Raw genomic sequence first — 24,123 nt, 5'->3', positions numbered from 1 at the left:
GAACAGCTCTCAAAGAGTAAAATAGTGGTTAGCCACCACCTTAGGATAGTCCAACCATCCCTTTAGTTTTGGTGTGCTCGGACGGCCTTCAACGTCCGAATTTTGTCTCCCTCCTCTTTCCCCCAAACAAATTTAATACTAAGGTAGTCCACTAGCCAATGGCTGAGATGGGAGCCTAACCAGTGCCTATAAACTATACTAGGCTATTCTACCAATTTGCCTGGAAGGTCTACAGAAAGAAGAAAGAAAAGCTATTACCCAATGTTAGTCCTGCCAAAGCAAAATTGTGGGAGAAGACATAAGGGGGAATATGGATTTATGGGTGATATAAAAAACTCATTTACAATGAGCTTACAACAATATCACCTCCTTCTCGCCTATATGGAATTGAGTAATACAATTTAGTAGACTCTTGTACAATTATCATACAACAAAATTACGTGACAGTAAAAGTCAACCCTTAGATTAGAACTTGTGAAAGAAAAAAATGTCAATCTAAATGACTGATTTTTACTGTCACATCATCTAGTTGTATAACAATTATACGGGAGTCTACTAAATAAAATTACTATGGAGAATTAAGTCATCGTTAACAGATGTTGGACCCCACAGTTTTGTAGGCAAGTTCTATTTCCTCTTCTGTCATCTCAAGTGTTTCATCACTGTCATATTCTGCTGCACTCTTGGTGGCTTTGGGTCTGCCATTCTTTTCATCAGTCTTAGGCTTTTTCTTCTTTGTAGAAGGACTATCATCCAAATTGCTAAGTTCCTTCTCATATACTCGTTTACAGGCCTTGGCTTGTCTGCAAAGATCCTCTGAGATTGAGGCTATATCATTTCCAGCGCCCCCAAGCTTTGCCAGCTCCTCAACCACGTGAGGGACAAAGTTCCACTGCTCAGTTATGTGCTGGATATCCTGGGACAACAAAGAAAAAGTTCAAGAATAATGTTGATGCAATTAGCCTATAACTAGCAATTATAGTAAGTTATTCTCCAAGAAGTGGTATAATTATCGAACTTCCAGTGTGTCTACACTATGGCAATCCACATAATCACTGCCCAGAACATATATATTTTTTTTGATAAGTAATATAGTAAATATCAAAAAAAGCGCAAAGTGCCTCTAAATACACAATAAAGTATATATAGGTAACCCAACCAAAGCCCAAACATAAAACACCCTAAAAACCGAAGAAAACCCAAAACTAAAACCTGTAGCAGCCCAGTAACAGCCCTAAAAATAAAGTATATATAGGTAACCCAACCAAAGCCCAAACATAAAACACCCTAAAAACCGAAGAAAACCCAAAACTAAAACCCGTAGCAGCCCAGTAAAAGCCCTAAAAACCCAAAGCCTCTACTGCAATATATTGCAATATGAGATATATTGTAATATAGATTCTTGTAATTTTCTCTTTCTTTAGGGGATCCTTGTGTTCTAAGCGGATTGTTAGCTACGCAAAGTAATTTTATTTAGTAGATTCCTGTATAACTGCCAAACAATTGGACGATGTAACAATAAAAATTAGCCCTTAGATGAACACTTAATTTTGTTATTCACTAGTGTTCATCCAAATGCCAATATTTACTATCACGTTATCTAGTTGTATGACAGTTGTACAAGAGTCCACTACATAGCATAATTCAGCTACACATCATCAACAATCAGCAGTGTGATTCTGAAATCCTTCACATCTCATGGTACTCGACTTTTAATTATCTTGTATTAAAAATAAGAAATAACCTATGAAAATATGGGATTCTAGGCAAACCATCCCATATATATGTGACAGCTTAAATGAAGCCAATCATGTGATAGAAAAGCTGCTAGACACACAAAATGTACTAATATGGGATTCCTAGTGAGATATGTTGAGTTTATACAACGCTCCTACTAAAAATCCGAGGAGTTTATTCTTCTGACATCTAGTTTACAGATGGGATTTGGGGTAGTTTTGCGGAAATGTTTCGTAAGACGAATGGTGGGACATTGAGATAGCAGATTTGGGTTCTTAAGGACAAAGCAAAGATTTCTAGCAGCAATTGTAAGAGAATGGCTTTGGCTACCATGGTCTCTACCATCTGGAGGGAGACCATACTTGCACATGTATAACGGAATGAAGATGCTGATGGCTTAGGTAAGGAGAATGAATGAGAGGTCAGAAAAAAAGGGTTTCATTTTTTATGTAAGTTGCAAATAATGCTCATAACAGGCTAAATATTGTTAATGAAGAACTGGTCGTTCTAAACTTGTCTCTGTACTTAAGAGTTTGTTGTTTTCCATAAGAATGCAATTTCCAGTTAGCTGATATAGTCTTGATTGCGAGTTTAGGGGTGTTCACTTCATCCATTTAACAGCCTTATCTTTTAGTTTAGTAATAAATTTGTTCATTCTGTTTATACTATTTCTTTGAAGGATAAATGCCATATATAAATATAAGTCCGTTACTTGACACAAAAAAAAATTTAAAAAACATTCAACCATGTGAAGCAATTGCAATACCTCTGTTCACTTCCTATGACATCAGCACTTACAATAATAATAATAATAATTGTCAAGATTAGAAGAGTGGTAAACTAAAGACCATATGTTGGAGAAAGCGAAATCAGTGATACTAATCAATAAACTAGGTTTACCGCGGTTAACTGCTACTTGCTTGTGTGCCAAGTATTTTCTCCAGTAAGATGTCTAAAAACAAATCAAACAAAACTGCCTACACATTTTAAAGGCCAAAATGCATTTCTATGAGAACAAATACCTGATTTTGTTCAAGAGAATCTATGGCATCTTGTAAACAAGTTAAGATCCCTTCAGCAGCTATTTTCCTTATCTCGCTTGGCTCTGGCTGTTAAAGGAAAAACTCGGATCAATTTACAGAAAATATATTGCAGGTTAAGTACACAATTAAGTAGGCAAGATATGAGATAGCACGCCTTCTAGCCTACCAATGCACTGCTAATTGCAACTAAGTCAAATATTTATTTGCATCATGGATATATATATATATATATATTAAAGATCTACAGCATTTTATGGTATACTTACTATTGATAATGAATATAAACTACAACTATAACATGTGTAAAACATGGAAGTTGAAGAAGTAAAGAAGCTCAACACAAATTGGAAGGTAAACCAATATTTGCAAACATAAATTAGGGTTCAGATTATTAAACCAGGAATGAAAATTACCAAATCAAGCCTAATAATTTACATCATAGGAGAGTCCAAACTATACCAATATGCCAATACACGTGAATGGATTTAATGAAAAGACAATGACAACAGAAACAAAATGCCGCATACCTTTTCATCTTGACTCTCTAGCCATGTGATGGTTCTACTCAAATCATCAACAGCCCACCTTTTGACTTTAGAAGGAGAAAAGCACTCTTTGGCAGTATTAGAAGCTTGGTGCTGCTTAATACAGCAACATGTGGGTGAATATAAAAAGATAAGCAATAGAATCAGCATAAAACGCTGTTTTATCCAATACTAGTCTTTGAACCCTTGAACGGTAGTATATAAAGAATGCCACAACAGTGAACAGGAAAAGGCAACAACAATTTACGCAAGTGAACATTGAATAAGAATTAACCTCTGAGGATGCAGGGGCAGTCAGCTTTAAATGCAATCCTCTTTCAACCAGCTTCTTAGATTTTCCAAGCGGTGGTGCCTTTTCATCTGCAAAGGCTCTATAAATTCAGAACACAAACTTATTATGCAGCCCAAAAAATAAAAAACTAAAAACCAAAAAGACCTCCAAGAAATCAAATGCTGCTATGATTGTTGTTCAGCAAATAAAGCACCAGACTTGCTTAAAGCATCTGTCTCAATTTAAATGATCCATCTATGGTAAATAAACCTATGGATATAACAATATCTGATCTTCATGCTATTTTTCTGATACAATAATTAGTACATATGGATCAACCCAAATACAACATTAATGAAAACCAATGTTCCAAAAAGTGAAAGGTTCTTTTTTCCTTTTTGCCCTGCAGCCCGCCGCGGGGGGGGGGGGGGAGAGGGGGCGGGGGGCCGGGGGGGTGTATAGTTTATAAGTAAACATAATTTATTAAAAAGAGAGGTATTGTGGTGATTAATCATTGCTGTATGTGTAAAACGGATGGGAAGTCTGTGGATCATCTTTTTCTTCATTGTGAGGTAGCGCGCAAGCTGTGGGAGGTTATTTTCTCCCGCTTCAATTTGTGTTGGGTTATGCCTAGAAGTGTCAAGGATTTGTTTGCCAGTTGGTGGTCGGGTGGGAGTTCTAGTTGTGCCGTGGTGTGGAAGATGGCTCCCCTTTGTCTTTTATGGTGCCTGTGGATGGAGAGAAATGCGAGATGCTTCGAGGATTTGTCAAGGACTCTTGAGGACCTTGTTCATTTCTTTTTGTACACTCTTTTCTCTTGGACTGCAGGCTGGCTTGCTCCTATTGTGATTAATTTTCCTGATTTCCTCTCTATGTTCTCTTCTTCTCTCTCTCCTGCTTAGTCGCTCTCTTGTATACTCCCTGTGTACTTGGGTTGCGCCCCTCTGCACTCTTTAATGCATTATTACTTATAAAAAAAAAAAAAATTTAATTAAAAACGCAACTCAAATACACATGAAGTATTCAGAAGAAACACCAAGAAGAAAAAAGCTCAAGGAAAACATGAAAACTAGAAATATTTGAGCAAGGGCAGTTGTCGAAAGGTAAAGAGTTTTAAAGAAAAAAGATCCTTTAGTTCCCCCATTGTCCGCTCACGATCTTCAAAACATTGATCATTTCTTTCCCTCCAAAGACACTACATAAGGCACAAAAGTCTTCCACATAGCAGCATTCCAAAGCCTACCACATTGCCCTATCCAGTAGGCGAAAAGGTCTATTACTCGACTATGCATAACCAAAGCCCTCTCTTGGCAGCTACCCAACAAAGCTTGTCTTCGCCACTCTATCTCAATATGAGGAAGTACAATAAATTAAAGGAGATAAAGAGATTCACCTCCTAATTATGAGCCGCTTTGAGAAAGTTACCATTCTACTGATGAGAGTCGCTTGAGAGCACCAAATGATCTCCCATAGAGGCATCCTTACATTGAGCCAAGCTGAACATGTTCAAAAAAGTTGCCTTGTGGGTTTGATCCCCACGCCAGACATCATGCCAGAATTAATTTTATAACCATCATCAACTTCAAATCTAGTATGACTAGAGAACTCTCCCGGTCCTTCTTGATATCCTTCCATAGCCCCACCATATATGACCTGTGAACCTCATTCGAACACCACCCACCCCACACACTACCATATTTAACATCCACCATCACCCTCCACAAAGCTTCTCTCTCATAAACATAACGCCAAAGCCACTTCCCCACAAAAGAGCTCAATTGAACAAAAGTAAATTACGAACCCCCAACCCTCCTTCTAAGATCAAAGAACACACCTTAGACCAGCTAACCAAATGGCATTTGAACTCTTCACCGATGCCACCCCACAAAATGTCATGTTGCAACTTCTCTATGCGGTTGGCAATACCAACAGGGAGGGGAAAAAATGACATGAAGTAAGTAGACAGATTAGATAAAGTACTTTTAATCAAAATAACCCTCCCACCTTTAAACAAATATATCCTCTTCCATTCAGCCAAACAACATTCTATCTTCTCAATAATACTATCCCATATAGATTTGGCTTTAAACGAAGCTCCCAGCAGAAGGCCTAGCTATGTCATTGGAAAAGAAGAAATCCTACAACCCAAGATGCTAGCCAGAACTTCCACATTAATGACATTGCCAACGGGGACCAACTCTAGTTTAGCCAGATTAAATTTCAAACCTAAAACTGCTTCAAAGCATAAGAACAAGCAACGCAAGTTACGAAGGTGATTTGGATTTACCCCACCAAAAATCAAAGTATTGTTTGCAAACAAAAGGTGGGAAATGTAGAAGGCACCATCATGCTTAGATCCCACTTAAAAGCCTAATAATAGACTCTTGTTTGCTAAAGCAGAAACCATTCTACTTAACGCCTCCATAACAACAAACAGTAAGGGGGACAAAGGGGTTCCCTATCTCAAGCCACAAGAACTACTAAAGAAACCTATTGGAATGCCGTTGACCAAAACAAAAAAGAAAACTGAGGAAATACAATGCGCTATCCACTTACAACATTTCTCCCCAAAACCGCATCTTCTCAGCATATACAACAAAAATTCCCAATTAACACAATCATAGGCCTTTTCAATATCTAGCTTGCACAACACACCTAGCTCCCCAAATCTAATCCTACTATCAAGACACTCATTGGCAATGAGAGCAACCTACCCTTGATGAGAGCATTTTGAGGCTTGGAAATGATCCTCTTGACTACCATTTTCATTTTCAACCTGTTAGCTAGGACTTTGGCAACAATTTTGTAAACTCCACCCACCAAACTAATAGGTCGAAAGTCTTTAATATCAACGACCCCAGGTTTCTTCTAAATAAGAGTCATTTCTTTCAAACTAAGAGTAATGGAGATTGCATTGAAGCTTTTTTCAAAACATGCCTCTAGTGTGGAAATCATGGAAAACATTCATGATATCTACCTTAAGAACATCCCAAAAAGCTTGGACGAATGCCATAGAAAAACTGTCATGACCCGAAGCCTGATTACTATTCTAGGTTACCACCACCTCAAAGACCTCTTCTTCCTCAAAAGCTCACTCAAACCATCTGGCTTCATCCTCCCCAATGGTATGAAAAGTAGACCATCCAATCTAGGCCTCCAACTATGATGTTCGGTAAACAAGCTATCATAGTATTGCACGTTGTGTTCTCTTATCTCAGACTGATCCGAGGAGACAATACCTATTCCTCCTATTCAAGTTGGCCACTCGATTGAAGAACTTTGTGCACTAGCCACCCTCCCTTAACTACAACGCCCTTGATTATTGCCTCTAACTCACCTTCTCCAAGAGAGTTAACCTCTCCAAATCATTAATCACAATAGCCTTCCTCAATTTCTCCTCCTCACTTAAAACTCTCCCTTCTTCCAAACCATTAGGAACCCATAAATCCTCCAAAAGAAGTTTTTTCTCTCTCTCTATGTTGCCAAACAACTCCTCTTTCCAAACTCTTAAATTAGCTTTCAAAGCCTTAAGTTTGCGAGCCAAAATGTAGGATAACCTTGAAAGTGATAAAAGGTCCACCACTGTCTCACCCTATCAACAAAACCCTGTGATTTTAACCACATGTTCTCAAACTTAAAAATACCTTCTACCTCTAAGAAGACCACCACAATAAAAAAAGGATAGGGAAATGATTCAAATACAGTCTAGGCAACCTCTTTTGAGTCAAACCATACTAACCGTATACGACAGTCTTTTTAATTCTCTTATTCCTTTGTTGGCTGAACTGGTCTAATAAAGTGACAAGTGTTCCTAAAGCATGTAAGAAGCACATGTTTTTTTATTATTGCTATTAAAATAACATGTGAAAAGCACATGCTATTAAAAATACATATGTTTCTCACATGATAAGAGACGCATGTCACTTTATTAGACTGATTTCTATGAAACATCAAGTTTGAATGTGGCATACAATTTCTATCTACATAATTCCCAACTTGTCCAATCAAAGAAACAGAATCTCTATCACCCAACAGATTGGCAACGCCCTCTCTAGAATCCAAGCATTTTCCTTGCCCTTATTCGACAAACACAACTCCCCACTCACATTAAGACCCCCCCCGCGGGGCAAAAACTGCTTTGACAGTGAAGACAAAGGAGATATATTCAAAGCCAACGAAAAGGATACCTCATTACCTAATCTTAGAAGGGGCGATAATAGAGTCAAACTCTAAAACCTCATTTTATGTCACCGCACCCCCGAAATCCACAAGAACATCATCGACAACCAACCTAACATCAGAGTCTAAATTGTTGCTCTCACCTGAGAAGCTTCCCAAACAAGGAGCAGCGACAAATCCCACTACAGGAGGCCATTGCCCATTCAGAGGAAACAAAGGATACCTCATTGTCTAAATGATCCTTAGAAGGGGCGATAATAGAGTCAAACTCTAAAACCTCATTTTATGTCACCGCACCCCTCCAAATCCACAAGAACATCATCGACAACCAACCTAACATCAAAGTCTAAACTGTTGCCCTCACCCGAGAAGCTTCCCAAACAAGGAGTAGCGACAAATCCCACTACAGGAGCAGCGACAAATGTGCCAGCCTTCCAAGATTTCACAAAATCCTTTGACCTACCTCCACGAATCAAAGCCTCCACAGTCTTTGACAACCATGCCATAGTCGCCTTTCCTAGCTATACAACATGAGAGAGACCCCTACTCCTTTCAACAATTCTTAACGCCGAACACCCTTCCTCTGTCGAGGGCACAAACATCTTGGCTTCTACGAAAAAAGACCTTGAAAGCTCCATCACACAACAAACATAGATAAAACTATTGACACTGTAGTAATTAGCGACCCAACACACGATAGGAGACATCAACACGCGTTGATAGGAGAGATTGAGAGAAATGCATTAAGTGAAAAAGTAATATAAGATACGTGCATCATGTTGAAAAAAATAATTGAAAATTGATAAAAGAAAAAAGCAAGCATGCATTACATATGTCCGGTGAATCACAAGAAAATAATCTTACCTTCACTTCCATAAGAAATTTTGCTTCTCCGCCACGAGTTGCCAAGATGCATGAGGAAACTCTCAATGTCAACAAGCTTCTTCTGTGTATAACACTCAGATATCCACTCCTAAGGCAAGAAGCTAGATATCATCAGATTATCTATAAAACTCATTCAACATTCATTAAATAAATGCAACAACATCAAATTTGAGCATGATAAAACTCAAAATCTTATCAGTTGAATGCCATTGGACTTGAGGCAATATCCTACCTCAAAGGTAATCAACTTAGCCTTTTCGTCAATGATAAAATATATTCATATAGGGCTGGTAAATGAATAGAGCTACTCATGAACATACTCGGGCTTGGCTTGAGCTTGACTTGATTATTAAATGAGTCGTTCATGAACGCGAAAGATTATTAAACGATACATTCTCGTATAAACTCAGCTCGGCTTGGTTAACGTTCGTGAACAAACTCATATAAGGCTCAACTAGTATATATATATATATATTACAAATCTTAGGAATTAATATCACTAAATCACGAATCTGCCTAATGCTAAAGAAAACATACTAGACCCTTGTTATTTAACTAAATTACTTTATTTTTTTTAACTAGACTCTTCCCAAGATTCACTAGTACTTCATTTATCTTCCCAATACTAATTATGACTTCTCTCCTTTCAGTATTGACCTCACACTACCTAATGCTCTCAATTCTCACACAACACAATTCTTCTTTCTCACAAACATCACATTTTTCTTCTATCTTCGCAACCTTATTCTTCCTTTTTTCTTCTATTTTCTTTCTTACTTTTGTCTGCTTTCTGCAACCTTCCATTTTCATGAAACTTCATAAATGGCTGACAGTTTTCGGGGCTAGCGTTGCCACCATGCGGTGGTCTCCAGCTATGGTGGATGTCAGGAGAGCCGGCCCTCGTGGCTGCCAACTTTTGGTGGTGGATTTCCCTTTTGTTTTTATTTTGTTTGGTTGTTTTCTTGTTGATTTTCTTGGAGTTGGTTTGAGGTCTGAAAATTGGAGAGAAGTTCGGTGATTTTGGGGTTCATGGCCGATTAGGAGAGAGATTGCTGGCTGGCTTTCGGTTGACGGGAAGCTGGGGTACTAATTCGGCCAGATGGAAAGTACTCGAGATTGAGCTTGCACAAGGTTTACCCCCTGGTGAGCCGAGCTCAAGCCCAGTTTCTCGGCTTGTCACGAGCTCGAGCTCAAGTAAAACTTAAACGAGAAGAGTTTCTTGATCAAGCACTACTCGCTCAAACTCGACTCATTAACAACCCTATATCCATAGTATGGAATCTTTTTTTTTTTGTGTGTGTATAATTTTATCTTTTATTTTTCTTCTCTTCTCTTTTTTCTTTTTCCCCTTTTTGGTTTCCTTTCTAGGAAGTTATTTATGTACACAACTATTTACTTATTAAAGAGCTCGTTTAGAAACTCTTACTTATTGTAATAAAATTTAGAATTGAGTGAGAATGTGGGAAACATAACATTTCTTTTATAAGTAATTGATTATCATTAAAATCAAAGGGCACAACCAAGTACACGGGACATATACAAGAGAAATATATAACCAGAAAAAGAAAAAAGAGCAAAAATGTCATGAAAAATAGAATTATGAGAACAATCATAGGTAGTCATCCAATGGAACAGGGTATTAAAGAAGAAGGCCCTCAACTCCATCATCGTCCTCTCACTGTTTTTGAAGCTTCAGTCATTTCTTTCTCTCCAAATATAGCACATCAAGCAAAGCGGAATCATCCTCCAAATAGCTTCGCTTTGAGTACTACCAAACTACCCTCTCAAACAAGCGAAGAGATCTCTCACTCGACAAGGCATGTCCCAAACTAAACCGAAGAAGCCAAAGATAAGAGTCCCATAAGGCACTAGCTGTTTCGCAATGGAGTAGAAGATGGTCAACGGTTTCCCCACTCTTCTTACACAAGCAACACCAATCTACCACAATGTTATGCCGCTTCCTCAAATTATTCAAAGTGAGGATCTTACCTAAAGTGGCCAACTAAGCAAAGAAAGTCACTCTCAAAGGGGCTGCCTTACTCCACCAAATACACCTCTAAGGGAAAGGAGTGTTGTCATGGGGGATCAAAACATTATAGAACAATCTTACGTCAAACAACCCTTTTTTAGAGGGGTTCCAACAAAGCTTGTCCATACTGCCCTTTTTCAAACTAATGGAATACAACTGATCGAAGAATGAAGTAAAGAATTCCAACTCTCAATCATGCACCGTTCTCACAAATAAACTCCATTGAGGAGAGACATTAAGAAACTGAAGATGATCTGCCATGGAAGCTTCCCTCAAGCAAGCAATGCTACTCCGAAAATGCTTGCTTAAGGGGGGAGCAACCCACACCACACATCATGCCATGGAGCCTTCACCCACTTCAAATCTAGTAAACCTAGAGAAAACTCCTCTCAACGTCTCCTAATGAATTCCCAAAGACCCACCCTATAAGTCGCATCGACTTCATTAGAGCACCACCCACCCTACTGACTCCCATATTTAAGGTCCACTACCAATATTCACAAAGCCTCTCTCTCATAAGCAAAACACCACAATCACTTACCCATAAAAGTTCGGTTGAACATGAGCAACTTTCCCTCTCAGAAATGAGAGAACACACCTTACACCAGCTTACCTAATTAAATTTAACCTCATCACCCATACCTTCCCACAAGAAATCCTGTTGTAACTTCTCAATAACTTACCAAATGAAAAGCGGAAGAAAAAAATAAAAAAAAAAAAAAAAAAAAGGAAAAATAGGCACAAATAAACCACTCACAGAATAAAAAAAAGGATCTAAAGCTCTCAAAATCATGATCGTGGATTCCAAAATGGCATGATGGACCCACTAACGTATCCACTTTCAAATCCCCCAATCTGGAATCAACAAAAAAGAATAAAAGAACAATCAATCTCAGAACTGTGTCATGTATCTCAGGATGGGATGCACCATTGCACCACTGGCAGATAAAAGCCAAGTCCCTAAGCACCACTAGTGTAGTCAACACACCATACCAAATGCTAGGAAAGAAAGTAAAACCTTATGTCATTTTAGAGATCTTACATCTCCCCTCAGCCTGCACTGTCTTCAACCCCACAGTATCCATGCAACCAGGAATAACAAGAGAGCGATAAATCTTATACTAGCTTTAAATGACTCCAATAGAAGGAAATGACCAAAAGCTTATTAAGACTATTGCTAACCACATAAGAAACTAATGCGGCACCTTGATTTTTATATTGGAACTCTCTTGCCAGCAAGTCCATTTTAATGCTTTCCTGTATTGAATAATTCTCTCATGCCCATACTGAACTAAAAGAGCCTAGGGTATGTAACTCTCACATAACCAAGTTGAATCTATTGACAGCCAATATTAACCCCATGAAAGGCAAACTTAGAATCCATCCCAAGGAAAGATGATATTGCAGCAGAAATAGCCAATTGAATATAGCCAGGTAAAAAATGGGATACCACATTATTAATTCAAACTATAATGGAGGAAGAATTGATGTGCTGACAAAATCACTTTTCTACAATAATCACAAGAATATCTCTCCTTATATTTTCTATGCTTTTTGAGCATGGTACATGTATTAAGCATTATAAAGTTCACAGCCCAAGACAAGGGGACCATTCAATGCTAAATGAGCTTTATAGGAGGGAACTTTTTAGGGGTAATCTAAATGGAGAGATACAAAGAAATGTAAATAACAAATGACATGTACTACAAAGGATAAAAGGCGTTATCAATGTATAACCCATCAGAGGAACTAACTCCATAATATCATCAAGATGGGAGAGAAAAATATTCCAATCAACTCCATTATGGGACTGGATGACAAAATCATCTAAAAAGCATCAAGGAAGCAACTGAAAACTACACCCAAGAGAAAGATTAACAAATCAAATTGCCATCACAGAAAATCTGAAAATAGGCAAGAAACACAAGGTAAACGAGACAAACTCCCAATCAGGAATGAAGGTACGAATTTAGATGGAGGCAGGGCTGCACTAGGAGTTTTTTTCTTTTTTTTTTGGGGGGGGGGGGGGGGGGGGGTGGGGGGGGTGGGGGGCACCATAATAAAATGACAAAGAGCCTATAAAATAACAAATAAAAAAAATTCCCAAATTTTTGGGCTTCCAACAACCTTAGTTTCTCTTATACATGGATTTGATGGCTGCTTGTTATTTTTATTCTAGAGTGCCTGCTAAAAATTTTTTATTTGGAAACAAATAAAGGTAAACAACCCCAGCAAATTTACAAAAGAACTTACTCAATAGAAATCACTCTACTCTTCATTAGTCAGGATCTAGGATCCTAAACTTCCCTGCTCGTTGTTTTAAGTTGGTGAAAGGTTGTTAAATGCTTCTGTCTCTCACTATCATAAATAATGTCATAAAGAAGTATATCATGATAGTGAGAGACAGAAGCATTTAACAACCTTTCATCAACTTAAAACAACAACAAGAAGCAAGGAAGTTTAGGCCTCCTAGAATGCTTAGAAATACAAAGCAGCAGAAAATACAAAAACTAACAAGTGTATGAAGAACCATATTGTCTCCTCACAGACCTTGCTTGTCTTCAGTTTTAAAGTCCCAAATAATTACAATGAATTCCATCTCACTTTCAACAAATTTCACATAAATTTATAAACAGGTCATAATATCTCAACAGAAAGAGAGACACCTTTGAAACAATGGTCCCACAATCTGACTCAACTTGCCGAAACTTTGGCGTGTTGGGAAATGCACAAACCAAGAGAGTGCAATCTGAGCTCCAGTCAGGCCGATATTCTGCTCCCATTTCCAGTGCTTGTGATCGCAAAATGCCGCGCTCGGGATTAACAAACCCTGACAACACAAACACTACCCCTTCCTGCCCATATAAACGAGTAACATTAGCTCAATCCTGACAGCTCAAATGACACACCAAACCAAGCAAAATGAAAATCCCATTTTACAGTAATTTAGTACCAGAAGTTTGGATAAGTTTGACGTGCCAATGTGTCCTTTACCACGCCCTTTGGCTTGCTTAGGCTTCTCACCTTCATTACTTTCCTCACCCTCACCATCCCCAGTCGGTTTCTTTCCACTAGATTTATCGTCATTCTCTCTTGAACTCATCCATGAAGGAAGGTTTCTCGTACTACCACCACCCGTGCTTTTCTTTGTATCAGACATATCAAAGACCACGAGATCTCTCAAACTATTCAAAAAAAAAAAAAAAACTACACTGAAGATGGCACAACTAGGCTAATAGAAACACACGGTTCCAATTACACATAACCCCATGTGAGTAAAACTTGTTGTAACCTGCACGGAGAATGGAAAAATTTATAATTCTAGTTACAAGTTACAACTGATGGCATAAAAAATCATTTCCATCAAAGGGAATATAGAAATTTGCAAGATAGTTCCAGTTTGTTCAATACTCTGCTGAATAATGCATCAAATGTCAAACTTTATCTTATACGAACATACCAACAAGTCTGTATGCCCATAATCATAAGCCCATAGACAATGGTATCAGATTGCACCCAGAAAGAAAAAAAACAAAAACAAAAAAACAAAAAGGACCTATGGGATCAAATTGGTTCCTCTTGAACAAGTGAGCATTTCATGCAAATACTTCAGAGCATGCAAGAAAAGGGCACAAATTGAGAGTGATGGGAAATTACCTCTTCGCTTGATTTCTCCTTGCCGGGCCGTACCAAAGGGGTTCTCCGTTATGGGTCTTGCGCTTTTGCTCTAGGCTTTGCCTTTTCACTTCTCACTGCCACCACCAGCGTTTGGCTTTGGCATAGGCTCTTTTGCAACATGGTTTTTCTGTTTATGATTCTTAATTTACTTGGCCTTCCAGCAATCAGGTGGACGTGCCAGAGTGGTTATTGGGCATGACTAGAAATCATGTGGGGTTTCCCCGCGTAGGTTCGAATCCTACCGTCCACGAGCTTTTACTTTTATATCTAACACTAGTGGATTGCCACGTTCACCCAACTTTAAAAAAAAAAAAAAAAAAATTGAAAAGGATGTGCGTGTTTTCCCCAAAGCCATTCCCCTCCCCCCACACATTTCGTAATTCATTTCCCCCCAAAATTTTCCCCAAACCCATTCTCCCCCACCGGCACCGTGCGCCCCTTCTCTCCACCGCGCGTTTCCCCGCCGTGCACTGAACTTGTGCGTGTTTTCCCCAAAACTCGTGTGAGAGCTCTCCCTCTCTCACGCCTTTCTCTCTTTCTCTCTCACGAGTTTCTGTACGTCTTTGCAAAAAAAGGAAGGGATTACGAAACAAAGGATGTGGTCTGAGGTAATTCTCTCTCACTCTCTCTTCCCTTGTTGTGATTTTTTGTATGGGTTCTTGAAGATATGAGGTTTTGTAGAGATGCTTGGGATGGGTTATTACAAATTGATGTCTCGTGGTGACTGGTCTTTAGTGCATTTCTTGTTTGGTTGCTGAGAAATTGAAGGAAAAGAAAAGGCTTGTTCAGTGACTCTATCGAAAATCAAAATATTTGTGTAGGTTTTCAAAGTTTCTGCAGTTTGAAATTAGTTGATTTGAGTGGCCTGGGAGGTTGTGATCGATAGGTTGCTTAATCATGGATTATTTGTTTGTTTGCTTTTAAGGATTTAAAGTTTTAGTTTGTACATTACCGTTAATGTGTGCTAAAGTAGGAGTGGATCCCTTGGCCTCCAACAAGGGATTTTGGGCGGTGCTCTTGGGGATTGGTGACTTCTACTATGAACATGGTTATTCAGCTTCTTGATCTTATGATAAAAGTTTTCAAATGTCTCGAATGTTGTTAATTTACAATCATGGAGCAATCATATTAGGTGTTTCCAAAGTGTTTTAGATTAATGCCTAATCGTGGGCTAGGAGTGAGTGAGGGAGCAAGCCTATGTGCCCCTTTTTATCCCATACTGAGAAATTGTTAATGAACATGCATTGAGAGAGAGATGCAAATATAACCATTTTTTCCTAGGCTGGGAAATAGACTATTTGGAATTCTGGGTTATAATCATTACTTGGATTTTATCAATTGAATTGCCATGGGGCTTCCAAATTAAGGTTCTAATGTCTCGACATTATATATATAAATACTGGATATGGAATATAGTTAGTTATGAGCTCCATTTTTTATTCTTATATGTATTTTACCTACTTCAGTATACTGTTTTTTTCCATGTAGTTCTTTGGTTGAGCCTCTGATATATGTTTTTTACTACTGAAATTGTAATATTGTTGTCATAAAGTTGGATTTGTTGTTTGAAGCAGGGGCACTTTACACATGTCTAAGATTTATTTGATAGTGGTGGATACACGAAGTGGTTTTGCCTTAGAAGAATTCATCATTATACAAAAATAAAGTTGGACTTGTTGACCCAGAACATAAAGTTGGGTTTGTTGACTGTGTACCCACGCTCTCTCTCTCTCTCTCTGTGTGTCATTTCTGCTGTTTGTCCGGTTCCTCTTCCAACCCAGACACGAAAATGGTAGCCGAACCCCGGAGCTCTGATCCGGTGGATCCGCTTTCGGCCTACTCGGGTCTCGCCCTCTTCCCCAGGACCTTCGGGGTCGCACCCGACCTGTCGAAGCCGTACGACCCTGACACCGACCTTGACGCCATCCACAACCACCTCAAGTCCTTGGTACTCTCTCTCACACTTAGTCACCTCTCTCTCTGTGATTAATTTCTTCTAATCGAACTTAATTTGTAGGGTTTTGTTCAGTTCACGAGTTTAAACTTTAGTCATTGACTTTATTCTCTGTTGAGTTGCTCAGAAAATTTAGGGTGAGAAAATATGCTGGCAGTTTGGGATTTGGTTTTGATTTTATTGATTTTGGTGTGACTAGTTTTATTTTGGGATTTTGTAAGTTGTATTTTCGAGTTGAATAAAGGAAATGCTTCTTTGGTAAGAAAATGGAGTGGAAAAAATTAGGATATGTACTAACTTTGACACTAACGCAACTCCTTTAGTTTTAGTTTTCTTCAAATTCTAAGACGTGTAATCTTTTTACAGAGCATAATTTTCGAGAAGAATGTACCAAAATGAAAGAGAGTGAGCTTGTGAAACTTTGAGTTTGTTTGTTTGTTCCTTTCTTAATTATTTGCAATTTGAGAAAGCTAGAAACTGTATAAGTCAAGTCAAGAGAGGCTATTTAGGTCAGTTAAGTTGAGCTCTTCGTTGAAGAAGTTGAATGGTTAAGACTCACAGTTTCATTTTTCTTTCTGCTTTTTAGTTTTTCTTCAGTCAAATAAGAATTATGCAAGTTTTATGATCGATTAAACAAAGGATCATCATTGTTATTTTGTTATGGTGTGGAATCAAATTTTTGGTTTCTCTATTGAGTATATTGCAAATTTCAAGTTCTGTATGAGACAAAATTATGCCCATTGGAGCGAGGGCCTTCATCAGCTTTCAGTCTGACTTGGAAATTGAATCTTTCTTGCCATTCAAAGTAGTAAGTTGTAAGAGCATTGCTACTTTCCTGCAACATTCAGCATTCTCATTCACACCAAAATACAGACCATATTGTTGGTTCAAAGGGAGAAACTCAGCTGAACGTAGTGGTATCAGGCTCTCCTAAGTAGAAGTTTTAGTTTTGTAAGATCTAGAAAATTGAAGAGTGCTGGATTAGGATAAACTCAAATTCCCTTCCCCCCCCCCCCCCTTTGCTTAGAGTCTCCTTCCATAGAAGGGAGAATTCAACGATGGATATCCTAATCAAATACCCACAAATTCAAATCAGGTTTATTTCAGGGTAACATGTGTTGTTTTTTAGGATGATGTGGCATACATCAGTTTAATCATGCAAAAGTGGTCATATTTCATGGTTTTCCTGCACTTTCAGGCCTTACAATGTCCTATTAAATTTCTGGAGGAGGCGAAAATGGTTCTAGATGGTAGTTCAGAACTTGCAAACTACTCGGCAATTAAAGAGAAAAACGTTGGTGCTGTAGAGGATAAGGAAAGTCTCCAAGCAAGAAGGCCAGCATTGGGCCGTAAGCGGGCTCGTTTCTTTTTAAAGTCTAATTTGATGTAAGCTTATCGTTGATGCATTTTTATTTTTAAAGTAAAGAAGTGGTTACTTTTACTGAGATTTATCAATTGAAGTAAGTCATCTTCATTACATAGTCAACCTACTGAGAGCTTGGAACCAAGTTTGGACATTGAACAACTAAAAGACCCGGAGGAATTCTTCTTGGCCTATGAACGGCTTGAAAGTAAGTTACAGTCCCTTTGTCTTCTGGAATCCATGCTGCAATCATTTTGGTAAGACTTGTTTTGCTGTGTGATTGGTGCTTAGATGCCAAAAGAGAATTACAGAAGCAGATTGGTGGTGTTTCATTGGATTTAAATGAGCATAACCCATCCAAAACTGCACGACAACGTCGACCAGGGATTCTAGGGTATGATCTTCATTTTGTATTATCTATCCCCCATTATGCTGTTTATCTTATTTCATGTTTTTCGGTCATGTGGACTAACCTTGTTATTTTGATCCAGGCGGTCAGTTAGATACAAGCATCGCTATTCATCAGTGATTTCTGAAAATAATGAGAATATTTTATCTTCTCAAGAGACATTTGATTCAGGCATTGTCAGCCCAACTAATGACATCTCACAACGCAAAACTGATCATGATTTAGCATCAAAGGAGAGGTATATAGCTGGTAAGTGGAAACTATAGAAGAATAAAGATTAATCAATCAATTCTAAAGAGATGTCCTTTTGCTATCTCTTAGCTCTTATTTTTCACTCAATACCATTATCCATTTTTCTTTTTGCTGTTTTTTCCCCCTTAATAGATATCTGATATCATGATTAATTGCATGCTAAATAGGTTCAATGGACAATTCAGAGAACAAGGTTAGTGAAATCTTAGATGAATTGCTATCTGGCAATTTTGAAGATCTGGAAGGGGATAGAGCAGTCAGTATTTTACAGAAGCGCTTGCAGATCAAACCCATTGATTTGGGGAAGTTAAACCTTCAAGAATTGCGAGATATCCAAAAGATTGATTTGAAATCTTCAAGACGAAACATGCCAAGGCCTCGGAAAGCTTTAGCGGACATTGATAATATGTTAAAAGGGATTAGTAGTAAATCACATGTGAAGCTCATACCTGAGGCAAAAAGCTCTTTTCATCATATATCTTCACCCACACCCTCATCAAGTCTTTCTGCTTCATTATCTGTGTTACAGAGGCAAATTTTGAGTTCAAAGTCATCAAGTGATCCATTTCCGAATCCTGATTTTGGCCACTCACCTACAAAAAATTCTTCTTCAACTGAATGCACGTTGAAAGAGTCTGACCTGGATCATACAGGGATGCAGTTGAGCAATTGTGATGAGTTGAAGTCACCCTTAGTTGAGGAAGATAACATTGATAATCTGTTAAACGGGGTTAGCAGTAAAACACTTGTGAATCTCATACAAGAGGCAAAAAGCCCTTTTCATCATATAGCTTCACCAACACCCCCAAGAAGTCCTCTTGCTTCATTATCTTTGTTACAGAGGCAAATTTTGCGGTCAAAGCCATCAAATGATCCATTTTCAATTCCTGATTTTGGCCACTCACCAGCAAAAAATTCTTCCCCGATTGAATGCATGCTGAAAGAGTCTGACTTGGATCATATAGGAATGCAGCTAAGCAATTGTAATGAGTTGAAATCACCCTTAGTTGGGGAAGATGACACTGCAATTGCTGAGATAGATTCACAAGATGTGGCTATTGAAGATGTTACTTGTACATCTGAAGCAATTGTGCATGATAATTCCAGTAAACTTTCTTTTCGTGTTGATGTTGGCTCAAGTGGAACTCATGTTGACATGGAGGACAATCTTGGAGGCATTATGGATATTGAAGTTATAGATGAGCAATTAAGTAGGCATGATGCTGATATTGATGCCCAGGAAATTGGATCCAATAAATTGGAGGACAAGGTGAATCTTCCTTTGGTTTGTTTATATTTAATTGTTTACTAGAGTTGTATGACTTTTGAATTTGAATGTTATGTTTGATACTGACACAATTCAGGTAGAAGACATGCTACAGGAACCAGTGGAGGCAGTGGCTTCTCTAGAATGTAGTGTTAACATGGTGGACGCAACTGGGGAAAATTCGAACTACATTCAGACTCCATTGGGTATGATCTTATTTGCCTACCTGTGCATCATAAGAAGTACTTGCTTGATCCTGATGATTAAATGTCGGATTTTGAGTAGAATTCATATCAGTTTATCTACCAATGGCTACATGGAGTTAATTGGTCATTTTTTGGTTCTGAAAAATGAAAATAAAACATCCTGTAGACTAGTTAGAAGCAATGCAATGAATATCTAAGCTAGATAAACTGACTCCCTACTATTTTGAGAGTCTCATGCTTGGCCTCTTTAAACAATTTCATGTCAAATCCTTGCCGAATCTATGGTAAATGGGTTTCTGTGTTTCATGGTTTGCCTTGCATGTCACCGACTTCAAGTCTAATAATTTAATTAGTGGTTACTAACTTGACTTACCTTTAGATGGTCAAAGTGGTTGGTTGTTTAATCCAAATTATGCATTACAAATTCATGTTGGTTATATCTGTACATATAATCAACCAGTTCAACCAAGTTGAGGTCAATGGAAACTGCTAATAGGTACCTAATGAATTATCATTGAACTATTTTATATCTAAAAAATAAGTTTTTTTTTGTGATTACATTCTCATACATGATGAACTTTCATCTGAAGTTTTAATAATTGTACATTAGGAGTGAAGATTATGCTTTAGATGGTTTCAACTTAGTGTATTTGGTGAATTTTCTTATTTTCTCCATCAGATCAATCAAATCCTGCTGTGGTTGAAGACCATGCAGTGCATGGACTCTCCCAATCCCCAGATAATGTCCCAGAACAGAATATAGAGGTTACTATCTTTCCCTTATTGTCCTTTTCATTCATGCTTTCGTTTTATTTGCTGCTTGTCATCAATAAGTTGAGAGTGTTTGCCATATCTGGCTTGCATATGTCATTAATAAGTCCTAGCTGGCTTTTTTTTTAAAAAAAAGGAAATAGAGCAATTAAGAATTTGCAATGCTGTATGAAAAATGGCTTTCCTATGGCTGAATGTGACTAAAAGACTGTATGTTGCTTATAATTTTTAATCCCTTGGTGGTAGGACTTGATATACTTGAATTGGGGTGATGTGTATGTGATGCTTTGATGGCTGAAAGTATTTTGGCTACCAATATGTGCAAGGATGAAATGGACATGGGACGCTGAGTGTTATTTATTCATATGTTCCTGGTAATGGCCAAGGGATTGTACAAATATGCACATAGAAGATATTGTTAGGATGTTTGTTACCTTATGAACATTAGATCCTCTAACCTCTGTGTTTACTCTCTGAGTCCAGATAATTTCAATTAATTTATAAATTAAATTTTGTGTTTTTTATGTACGAAAAGAGTTCAATGCTTTATGATGCCTAAATCTAGATGTTTGTTTCTCATGTATATTTCTTATGTAATATGTTTACTTCCCAGTGTCTAATCTTTGATTATTATTATTATTATTATTTTTTTTAATTTTTCTGGGCATTATTTGTGGCCTACACACCCCAAACCCCATCATGTTCCCTTTTGGTTTGTGGCCTAGGGGCTCCCTTTGGCGTTTTTCAGTTAACTGTTCTACATATCCAATGAATGATTTGCTTTGTGATGGTTAGTTCCGCTTTTAGTATGTGGTTATGATTGAACTTTGTTTTTATTTTCTCGTGAAACAGAAAAACCAGGAAAGTATCGAGGTGTCATTGAATGCGCAAATCAATGCAAAATCACGTCTGCACAGAGAGCGCAAGAGTAAAGAACGTTCTCACAGGCAAAGCCTTGCAGGTGTCCATTTATAACAATCTCAACCATGTTAACTAGGACTTTTTTGGTTGTTTTGTTGGAATAACCGGTTGTTGTCTTTCTAGGAGCTGGTTTATTGTGGAAATCTGGGGTAAGACGAAGCACCAGGATCAAGACAAGACCTTTGGAGTATTGGAAAGGAGAAAGGTTACTATATGGTCGCATCCACCAGAGTGAGTATTCTCTTGTGTGGACTTTTTTAGATAAGGGATTTACTGTGTTATGACACCTTCTCATATTGATCCTTGAACTTAAAATTAATAAGTAGTCAAACTGCTTTCTGGTTCCATTTCTATATCTTGGGAGATATGCATTAAGTTTGTCTAACACTAAGTTGAGGTTTTATCAGAATAAAATTGTGGCATTGGCAACCATAAATCTTTGCCAGTTTATGAGTTGGGAGTACAAAATAAAAGATCGTTGCAGCAAAGCTTTTGTGTTGTTATCATTGGTCTAGTTCTATTTTCTTGCACTAATTGCAAGAAGGTATAGTGTTTTACCAATTTCTGGAGACATGTATCCTGAATATTGAAGTAAATTTAGAATGAACCTTTTGCTTACTGATATGAATAATGCTCATAGTTTACTGTTTTCAATTTTACATAGAATCAAGCGTTTGAAAAAGGTGGAATGGAAATTTTATGTGATAATTGCTTTCCTTATCATAATATATGTTTGTGTGGTAGGAATTTTCATAAATAATCACCACCTGTGTGGCTGTGTGTGTGATAAGTCATTTGTACACTGCTTTAGTCACTAACTCGTCCATATTATGTATGTTTGGTGACCTAAGCATTTGTTGACTAAAGTTTTTAAATTGTGTTTGAGCCAATGAATTCTTAGTGGCATCTGACAATGGAAGAATGGTTGGAGGTTGCGGACCTGTGGTAATGAGTTTAAGATCCATCACCCACTTATTCATAAAAAAAGGAAAAAGAAAAGAGTTTTTCATTGTGTTTAAAGAGTTTTTGGATTTAAACAATTTGTTTGGAGCAGCTAAATGTGAGGCAACAAAATTTGTTTAACTAATTCTTTTTTATATCCCTTTCCATCGATACCCAACTGTTATGACTTGGTACAAAAATTTAAGAATAGTTTTGCTGTATTATACTTTTTGCAGGTTTGACAACAGTTATTGGGTTGAAGTATGTTTCTCCAACAAAGGGTGACGATGGAAAACCTGCTCTCAGGGTGAAATCTTACGTCTCGGATGAATACAAAGAGCTTGTCGAACTTGCAGCTCTACATTGAGATGATTGAAATATGAAGAAATATTTGGTACCCCATCAAGTTTTCTTATATCTTGTCTCCTGATACCCTTTTTATCTACTTGTCTCGGATATGTGGAAAGAAGGCTTGTCTGTAACTAGTTACAGTTCTAACGGTGGTAAATGGTCATTTACTTGTTGTGGATAATTAGCTTCTATGCCAAAATTTCATCAGTATATGTAAGGTGATTGAGTTATTGCATATGTTCATGGTGTTCTTCTTGATTTTCCCCTCCCCCCAAGAAAATGTCATAGGATTGGACTTATTTTCAGCAAATAACTCATTTGAAGATTTGGAATTGAAGAAGTCATTTGGATCAGGAAAAAAAGGTGTAATTTTCAAAGCCTGCATAACTTATTTGATGGTAACTTTTGGTTAGGGTTTGAATTTTTGTTGGCGGTTGCTTTTATATGTATATAAAAAAATAAAATTCTAGATGGTGTTTTTGTCGCTCCAGGTGGCTTTGACCTTTTTGTTTAGACAGACTTTGCTTTAATTGCCTTCTTTCTTTCTTCCAATTGGTTCCAAAGTCGAACGCTCGCCAATCTTCTTAGCTCGTGACTTTTGACCGTTGACATTTCTCTTCACAATATTAAAGGTTTCTTAACGGCTCCCAACAGGCTCTATAATTTGAAGTTGACCGTCGGAATTGTTGATTACAGTTTTTAATACCTATTTTGACGGTTAAATAAAGCCGATTATGCTACGTTGAAGGAGACAACTTCTCCCACTATCAAAAAAGAAAAAGAAAAAACTTATCCCGTTCCAGTGCGTATATTCTTTCATTTAATGACATTCTAGATGGTGTTTTTTTGACACTCCTCTTATGCATTTGCCCTTTGACAATTGGAACTATTAAATATTCAAGCTCTTGAGGATTGTAAACGGGTTAACATCTTTATTTGCTATTGGGGACATTACAAACAATAGATTCTAATAGATGCCCACTTGCTTATTCAATCGAGTTCACATCAAGGGATTATGTGAAAAGAAAAAGGTAGGGTGCCTCCTTCTCCTTCGTCTTCTTCTTTTTCTTTTTTTAGTTTAATTGAAAAGGGGACAAGGCTACAAACGACACGTAGGGTGACTTCTTAAAGACAAAATGTTTGCTTGCTTTCTTTTGGATGGCAACAAAGATTTGGAAACTAAGCTTTATACAAGGTGTATAAGCGGTTACGACCACGGCTGCTTTAGACGGTTATTGAATTTTCGTAACCATAATTGTTTTGTCTTAGGTGTTTAGCAGTTGTCGGTCAATAGTTATTGAAACTCATAACCGCACCGTA

The 24,123-nt window shown here is 37.7% G+C and overlaps 2 protein-coding genes and 1 non-coding gene across 4 annotated transcripts; 2 read left to right on the top strand and 1 right to left on the bottom strand.

The window, feature by feature from the left end:
- Nucleotides 1-299: 299 nt before the first annotated feature.
- ATXRCC1 (BRCT domain-containing DNA repair protein) lies at nucleotides 300-14,473 on the bottom strand. Its single transcript, XM_059600400.2, has 8 exons — nucleotides 14,347-14,473; nucleotides 13,643-13,981; nucleotides 13,356-13,544; nucleotides 8,640-8,748; nucleotides 3,600-3,685; nucleotides 3,308-3,418; nucleotides 2,760-2,846; nucleotides 300-916 (listed from the first exon to the last, which is right to left on the bottom strand). The coding sequence occupies exons 2-8, from the start codon at nucleotides 13,847-13,849 to the stop codon at nucleotides 590-592; spliced, it is 1,116 nt and encodes a 371-aa protein (XP_059456383.2). The 5' UTR covers nucleotides 13,850-13,981; nucleotides 14,347-14,473; the 3' UTR covers nucleotides 300-589.
- A 62-nt stretch (nucleotides 14,474-14,535) lies between these two features.
- TRNAS-AGA (transfer RNA serine (anticodon AGA)) lies at nucleotides 14,536-14,617 on the top strand. The gene has a single exon. It is a non-coding gene; the product is annotated as a tRNA-Ser (tRNA).
- Nucleotides 14,610-23,191, top strand: LOC132186426 (centromere protein C). 2 transcript variants are annotated; one of them, XM_059600398.2, is made up of 12 exons: nucleotides 14,610-14,975; nucleotides 15,942-16,315; nucleotides 17,520-17,707; nucleotides 17,804-17,892; nucleotides 17,976-18,078; nucleotides 18,176-18,342; nucleotides 18,513-19,615; nucleotides 19,710-19,818; nucleotides 20,498-20,583; nucleotides 21,442-21,550; nucleotides 21,634-21,741; nucleotides 22,689-23,191. In XM_059600398.2, exons 2-12 carry the CDS (start codon nucleotides 16,157-16,159, stop codon nucleotides 22,817-22,819), a joined length of 2,352 nt encoding a protein of 783 aa, XP_059456381.2. In that variant the 5' UTR covers nucleotides 14,610-14,975; nucleotides 15,942-16,156; the 3' UTR covers nucleotides 22,820-23,191. The 2 variants fall into 2 exon arrangements, with proteins under 2 accessions (XP_059456381.2, XP_059456382.2); XM_059600399.2 differs by lacking the exon at nucleotides 15,942-16,315 and having other exon boundaries at nucleotides 14,611-14,975.
- Nucleotides 23,192-24,123: the final 932 nt, after the last annotated feature.

This window comes from Corylus avellana, chromosome 6 (genome assembly GCF_965113065.1).
Source record: "Corylus avellana chromosome 6, dhCorAvel1.hap1.2, whole genome shotgun sequence".
Taxonomy (NCBI): Eukaryota; Viridiplantae; Streptophyta; class Magnoliopsida; order Fagales; family Betulaceae; genus Corylus; species Corylus avellana.
This window is presented reverse-complemented; position numbering and strand designations above follow the sequence as displayed.